The sequence below is a fragment of the Kogia breviceps genome, chromosome 12 (genome assembly GCF_026419965.1).
Source record: "Kogia breviceps isolate mKogBre1 chromosome 12, mKogBre1 haplotype 1, whole genome shotgun sequence".
Lineage (NCBI taxonomy): Eukaryota > Metazoa > Chordata > Mammalia > Artiodactyla > Physeteridae > Kogia > Kogia breviceps.
Window position 1 is genome coordinate 6,789,962 of NC_081321.1, and position 8,051 is coordinate 6,798,012.

General features: G+C 39.6%; 1 protein-coding gene across 1 annotated transcript; it reads left to right on the plus strand.

Annotated features, from left to right (window-relative positions):
- Positions 1–755: 755 nt before the first annotated feature.
- GDF3 (growth differentiation factor 3) lies at positions 756–6,906 on the plus strand. The gene is made up of 2 exons (XM_059082583.2): positions 756–1,023; positions 6,080–6,906. Exons 1-2 carry the CDS (start codon positions 756–758, stop codon positions 6,904–6,906), a joined length of 1,095 nt encoding a protein of 364 aa, XP_058938566.1.
- Positions 6,907–8,051: the final 1,145 nt, after the last annotated feature.

Sequence of the window (8,051 nt, forward strand, 5' to 3'; positions counted from 1 at the left end):
AAATGTTGGCAGGCTCTGTGCCGAGCACTTTAAACACATCATCTTATCAGATTTCTATGGCAAATTAGAAGGCAGGTTTTTCTTTTCAGTTGAGAAAACAAAATTTAGGAAGGTTAAGTGACATGTCCAATGTCACAGAGCTAATAAGTACTGGAACCAGAATTACCCAGTCAGTCTGATTTCTGACTTTTAATCAGGAAGGTCAAAGTTAGTGGAACAAAATTCAGTCCTAGAGCTGAAAACAGATGGGGAGTGTAGATCAACCTCCCCAGGGGGGGTTTTCCCTCCCCGCTTTGGTTTTCCACCTGGCTGTGGATATAGTTTAGTAGAACTCTACCTCTGTATTTGTCTAATTAGACTATGAATGACAAGACTTTCAATTACTAATAATATGTTCCTAGCACCCATCTCAGTGCCTTGCACATAATAGATGCTTAATAAATGTTTGTTAAAAGAATAAATGTGTATCTCCTTTCCACTCAGTCTACTGCTGACAAATCTCAGATTGTTGTAGAGTTAGGTCCAAGCATGGGTAATCTTTCTTTTGTGGATTTTTTTCTGGGAGAGCAGAACTGGGGAAGAGAAAAAAAAAAATCTGTCCTTTTGTATCCAATTGCCTTTGAGGAGCTGGGAAGAGAGCAATTCACACCTGATTATCTTGCCTCAGATAAATTAGCAGCACCTGAATTGCTGGGCAGTCAGGCGCTAGAGCTCTCTGCAGCCCCACTAGCCAGCTTCACCTCGTCGCAGGGGCCATGCTTCCTTCGCTGCCAGGCTTGGCTCTAGGCCTCCTGTTAATCCTCGCCTTGGGCCAGACATTCCAATTCCAAGAACATGTCTTTCTCCAATCTCTGGGCTTAGACAAAGAGCCTTCACCCAAGAAGTTCCAACCTGTGCCTTCCATCTTGAAGAGAATTTTCCAGGATCAAAAGGCAGCAGCAACCACTGGCGTCTCTCAAGACTTGTGCTACGTGAAGGAGCTGGGTGTCAGTGGGAACGTCCTCCGACTTCTCCCAGATCAAGGTGAGGGCACTGGAGTCTTTCCTAGAGATGAATCTGGTGTGAAGAAAGGAATAAAGGGGAAGTAACAATTACCGAGGGGTTCGTGGACGGCCACGTACTGGTAATTTACACATTTTATCTTATTTAATCCCATTTACTGTCCTGAGAGGAAGGCAGGTATTTCTTATCAAGTTTTTAACAATAAGGAAATTGAGGCTCAGACAGTAGATAACCTGTAACCTATTCGAGATCATACAGCTAATGTGTGAACAAAGCCAGGATTCAAAATGGTTTTTTCTGAGTCAACAGCTTTGTGCTACAATTTAGGTGGAGGTGTGAGGGTGGAATTAGCCAAAATTTACTCATCCTGGTCCTCTGAGCTCAGTTTGCCTGGGACTTTTGCTTCCCATTCCATACCTTCCCATTACTTTTGATGGGTAGAAAAGGCTATTCTTGATTTGTAAATACAAGGCGATAATATATGCCATTGTCATACCCTTCAGATAATTCAATAATTTGCCAAACTGACCACCCACCAAAAATTACCCAGATCAACTGTTAAAAGTTGATTCTCCAGCCTAGTTCCTGCCCCTCACGCCCCCACCCAATTCTTTTCTTTTTAATGTTTTTAAAAAATTAATTAATTAATTTTTGGCTGTGTTGGGTCTTCGTTGCTGCACGCGGGCTTTCTCTAGTTTTGGCGAGCGTGGGCTACTCTTCATTGCAGTGCACAGGCTTCTCATTGCGGTGGCTTCCCTTGTTGCGGAGCATGGGCTCTAGGCGCGCGGGCTTCAATAGTTGTGGCATGTGGGCTCAGTAGTTGTGGCGCACGGGCTTAGTTGCTCCGTGTCATGTGGGGTCTTCCTAGACCAGGGCTCGAACCCGTGTCCCCTGCAGTGGCAGGCGGATTTTCAACCACTGTGCCACCAGGGAAGTTCCCCCCCCACACACACCCGATTCTTACTCAAAGTCAGAGATGGGTGTTGTAATCTGCATTTCTGTATAGCCTCCCAGGTGGTTGAGGTGGGAGGAATTGAGAGCCCTTGTTGGTTAGTTTTACAGCAACTGGAAATAAGATTTGAGTCCAAGACGCATTTATTGGATGCCTACTAAGTGCTGGCAACTGTGTTAGACCATGAGAGTACAGAGATGAATGATAAAGTCAGCTTTTTAAGAGTTTATAGAAGACACATCAACAAACAGATGACTTCCATACATTGTGCTAAGTGTCACGTTAGACGCCTTGGGGGTGGGGCTTCAGGGACAATTCCTGGAGGAAGGTTAAGAGATGAGGGGAGCTGGTGTGAAGGGTATTTCAAGGAGAGGGTAGGAAATAGCTGAGGCTACTTCCTTCCCTCCACCATGGAAAAAAAAATTTTCATGATGATCAAAATTCTATCAAATGGCACAGGAAAAGGATACAATCTCATTATCACTCCTCCCTAATGCTCCCCCTAGAGAAAACCACCATTAATAGTTGATGTATATTCTTCCAGACTTTTCTTCTTTGCATATATATAATATAAACTTGTAATTTTTTAAATATTATGAACATTTCTTTCAAGTCAGAACATATAGTCAACTTATCCCTGTTTTAATGGTTATATGATATTCCATTGTACAGACATGCTACAATTTATGTAACCGATGCCCTGATGAACGTAAACATATTATAATATGTGCAGCTTTATATCCACTTTGCGTGTGTGTGGGGGGCGGGTGCACTTTTTCTATTATTTCCCTGGATAAGTTCTTAGAAGGGGATTATTGTATCAAAGAGTAGGCACATTTATACTGTTTTGGGTTTTTTTTTACATGTATACTTTTGATGTACAGCAAATATCCTTAAAAATTTATACTCCATGTTGAGTGTATGAGAATTCTCACTTACTTTGACAGTAGTCTCTTTAAAATAGAAACTTACTGAAGTAAAATGTACGTTCAGAAAAGTGCATAAATTGTACAGAACAGCTCAGTGCAGTTTTGCAGAATAACTAGCACCCAGATCAAGAAACAGTACATGACCAGCACCCCAGAGGATCCTTCATGCCCCCTTCTGTTAATCACTACTTCTCTACAAGGGTAACTGCTATCCTGACATCTAACATTACATATTAGTTTTGCCTGTTTTTGAACTTCATGTAAGTGGAACTGTGGAAGGTATCCATTTTCGTGTCTGGCTTCTTTCACTCAGTGTTACATTTGTGAGATATCCATGTTGTGTGTATTTGTAGTTCATCTTCATTGCTGTGGTAAGATTTTATTCTGTTAGTTTATGACAGTGTACTTATCCGTACTGCACTGGGTGGCCATTAGGTAACAACACTCTTTTAACTTTAAATTTTTGTTAATCTGGTAGCAAAACATGATCTCGTTGTTTTAATATGTTTCTTTAATAAGGTGGAATGATGCCCTTTCAAATGGATAATGAATCATTTATTTATTTAAGACTTAGAATATAGTCTTTTTTTCCTTCCAGCTTTATTGAGATATAATTGACATACAGCACTGTATAAGTCTAAGGTGTACAGCATGATGATTTGATTTACGTATATCACAAAACAATTATCTCAATAAGTATCGTGAGAGAAGTCCCTGGCTGTCCAGTGGTTAGGACTTGGCGCTTTCGTTGCTATGGCTTAGGTTCGATCCCTGATTGGGGAACTCAAATCCCACAAGCCGCTCTGTGCAGCCAAAACAACAACAACAAACCCAATAAGTATAGCGAACATCCACTGTCTCAGATAGTTACAAAGTTACAGAAACAGAAAAAAAAATGTTTTCCTTGTGCTAAAAACTTAGAATTTACTTACTCTTTTATTTACGACAAACAGCAGTATTGACTATATTTATCATGTTTATTATCTTAAAATGTGAATCATTCATTTTTATTTTTCAAATAATTGTATTATTATTTGAAAATTTATACATTAAAATTTCAAATTTAAACATTACATTTATACATTAAATAATATATACATTATTTATACATTATGACCCTTTTCCTGTTGAGGATTCTTTTCCTTAATGATTTGTGAGGCCTCTTAATCATTTGTAAAAGCTCTTTATAGACATATTACAAGTATTCTTGGTTGTTCTTTCTGCTTTTAATTTTGTTAATGATGTCTTTTGAATACAGAAGCTTTTTATTTTCATGTTTTCAAATCTGTTCGTCTTTTCCTCTCTGTCTTTTGGGGTTTTTTTTCACACCTAAGGAATACGATTTAGTGATATGAGTAAAAAATGAGACTAATATGTTAGAATTAAAGCCGTGAACAGGAGAGATCAACTGTTCAGAGAGGTTGAGAAGGATAGGCACTGTGAAAACATCCCTGCATTTGCTAGTTAGTCAACACTTAAAGATATTTATTTCAGTGGACCAGTAAGGGTAAGAGAGTTGGATAATAACAAGAATATATGGTAAGTAGTAGAGACAGCAAACATAGACTAATCTTTTTAAGAAGATGGTCAGGGCTTCCCTGGTGGCGCAGTGGTTGAGAATCTGCCTGCTAATGCAGGGGACACGGGTTCGAGCCCTGGTCTGGGAAGATCCCACATGCCGCGGAGCAACTGGGCCCGTGAGCCACAACTACTGAGCCTGCACGTCTGGAGCCTGTGCTCTGCAACAAGAGAGACCGCGATAGTGAGAGGCCCGTGCACTGTGATGAAGAGTGGCCCCCGCTTGCTACAACTAGCAAAAGCCCTCGCACAGAAACGAAGACCCAACACAGCCAAAAATAAATAAATTAATTAATAATAATTTAAAAAAAGAAGATGGTCAATGAAAAGAAATGGAGAGATGATATAGTAGACTTGAACAGGAACCTGTGTAATTCTAAACTCTTTTAAATGTTGTTGTTTTTTAAATGAGCATGAAGAAGCATTGTGGTGGAATGGTTAGAATACCTGGGTTTCCATTGTAATTTCTCCACAAGCTGAATGACTTTAGAAAATCTCTTAGGGTAGAGCCAACCCTACCAAACAAAATGGTGGCATCAGGTCAAAGAAGTTATTTGTAGAGAGAGAGCAATTGAAGATGTTAAACAAACAAAACAAACAAAGGGTAAATGTATCCTCTATTGGGCCTTTTCCTAGAGGAGTAGGTGAAGTTTGAAAATCTAAACAGAGAAGTTAGCTTTGAAAACAGGGAGACTTCCAGCACAATTTCAAAAGATACAGAGAAGGGGGTCCATGTGGAGAAACTGAAGAATAACATTGCATCTCAATTTCCAGTGAAGTGGGAGAAGTATTCAAAAATATAAGACTAGAAGTTATTGACATTGAAAACTGGGCTTTAGATAAGAATTACCTAAGGATAAAACATAAGGGAGCTCCAGAGAGCCAGCCTTGGCTGGATGACAGGCATTGGTTTTGAAGTAAATCTAAGTGGTTACAACACCTGACAGAGTAGGATGTTCTTAAACATTTTTGTGCCATAGATCCCTTTGGCTGGCAATTGAAGCCAATGAACCCCTTCTCAGAAAAAGGTTTATATATGCCTAAGATAAAATATTTAGAATTTTAAATCAATTAAATACTGAAATACATTTATAGAAATATTTTTAAAATGAATGTGTTATAGTAATGCATATGATGTTTTATTCATGCAACAAATAACAAGATCTAAAGAAGGGACTATACCATCAATTGATAGTTCGAGCATAAATGTTATTTTAAGCTATTTGCAACAACTTAATATATGAACATACCTATGATTTTTATTGGTAACAGTGTCATAGGTCCTTACAATATTATTAGGATTTGTTGCCTATATTCATAATTGAAAGAAATGCTAAATGTCACTTAGAGTTTAGTGAAGATAAAGATGTGATTCTTCTTCCCATCCAAGATTGTAGACCTTCTAAATTCTATTCAGGATCCCTTGGGGACCTGCAATATGAAGATAAGAACCTCTGGCCATAAATGAGGAGTGAGAGAAACAAATCCTCCCAAATGGCAGAGTTTAAGGATAGCTGAGAATTTCCTGCCCTTGTTTTGTATATGTGGATATACATATAACACTTGACATTTACATCACACAGGCGGAGGTGACTCACATCTCTCTGTCCCCATCTAGGTTTCTTCCTTTACTCCGAGAGCCTTTCCCAAGCCTCCTCCCGCCTACAGAAGCTCCTCTCCTTTAACCTGTCTGCGATTAAAGATGAGGAGCAGTTAACAATGGCCCAGCTGGGCCTGGACTTGGGGCCCAACACTTACTATAACCTGGGACCAGAACTGGAATTGGCTCTGTCCCTGGTTCAAGAGCCACACGTGCGGGGCCAGGCCACCCCAAAGACAGGTAGAATGTTTGCACTGCAGTCAGTACCATGGCCTCAAGGTGTCCTTCACTTCAATCTGTTGGGTGTGGCTAAGAGGAAGAATTACCCCCGGAAGAACTTAGGTTTGTTCCTAGAGATACTGGTCAAAGGAGGCAGAGCCTCTGGGGTGCATAGTCAGCTTGAGGACACCTGCGCCAGACTGAGACGTTCTCTTCACGCCTCCCTGTTGGTGGTCACCCTCAATCCTGAGCAGTGCCACCCTCCTACCCGCAAAAGGAGAACAGCCGTCCCTGCTTCTAAGGCTTCTTGCAAGAACCTCTGCCATCGTCACCAGCTGTTCATCAACTTCCGGGACCTGGGTTGGCACAAGTGGATCATCGCCCCCAAGGGTTTCATGGCAAATTACTGCCACGGAGATTGTCCTTTCTCACTGACCACCTCCCTCAACAGCTCCAATTACGCTTTCATGCAAGCGCTGATGCACGCCATTGACCCAGCAGTTCCCCGGGCTGTCTGCATTCCCACCAGGCTGTCCCCCATCTCCATGCTCTATCAGGACAACGACGACAATGTCATTCTCCGGCATTATGAAAACATGGTAGTTGATGAGTGCGGGTGTGGCTAGACTGTCAGCAATAGAACAGAAGGGATGTTCTCAGGGTAAATGTTCTAATAAAACTATCTGGCTTATGACCTTTGGATCTGAATTGTCAGTATATTTATGTTTACAATTTGTCTTCTTGGAAAATCCATCATGATTAATGAAGTCCCGAGTTACACTTACACACACACACACACGCACACACACACACACACACAGCCTTAATGATCTTGCTTAATTTTCTGCATTACGCTCATGGGAGTATATTAGATTCTAGATAGAAGGAAACAGTCATTTATTGATCTTCTATTATGGGCAGGCATTATTCTGTGTGTTCCTTATAAATATGTTCCACTGGTCTTTGAGGTAAACATTATTATTTATGTTTCACAGATAAAGAAGCTGAGATTTAGAACAGCTAAATATCCAATTTTTCCAAAGTCATCTACTTTGTGAACTCCCTGGTGGTCCAGTGGTTAGGACTCAGCACTTTCACCACCGAGACCCGGGTTCAATCCATAGTTGGGGAACTAAGATCCCACAAGCAGCATGGTACAACCCCAGAAAAATAAATAGAATAGAATAGAATAAAATTTTAAAAAATAAAATAAAATCAACTTTCCCTGCCAGACCTCATATGCTATGCTAACAGCGTTACTTTAAAAAATATATATATATACACATATATATGTTTGTGTATATATATATATATATATATATATATATACGGACTTCCCTGGTGGTAAGACTCTGCACTCCCAATGCAGGGGGCCTGGGTTCAATCCCTGGTCAGGGAACTAGATCCAGCATGCCACAACTAAAGATCCCATGCACCCAAATAAATAAATAAAATTTAAATATATATATATATAAAATAATGTAGAAAAATATATCAAAAGAGCACTTGAAATCTATATTGATATCTATATTGATATCTATATTTCTTTCTGGTCTTTTATGAATTTTATATATGATTCCTATAGCTAAGATCAGAGCATACATATAATTTTGTATCTTCTTGTATTCACTTACAGAAATTTTTTTCAAATCACCAACATCTACATAGTTAATTTAACGACTGTATTATATACAATTATTTAGATACATATTTTACATAAAAGAATGTTTATCATTGGACAGTTTTCATGGTGGAATAGTGTTATGACTCT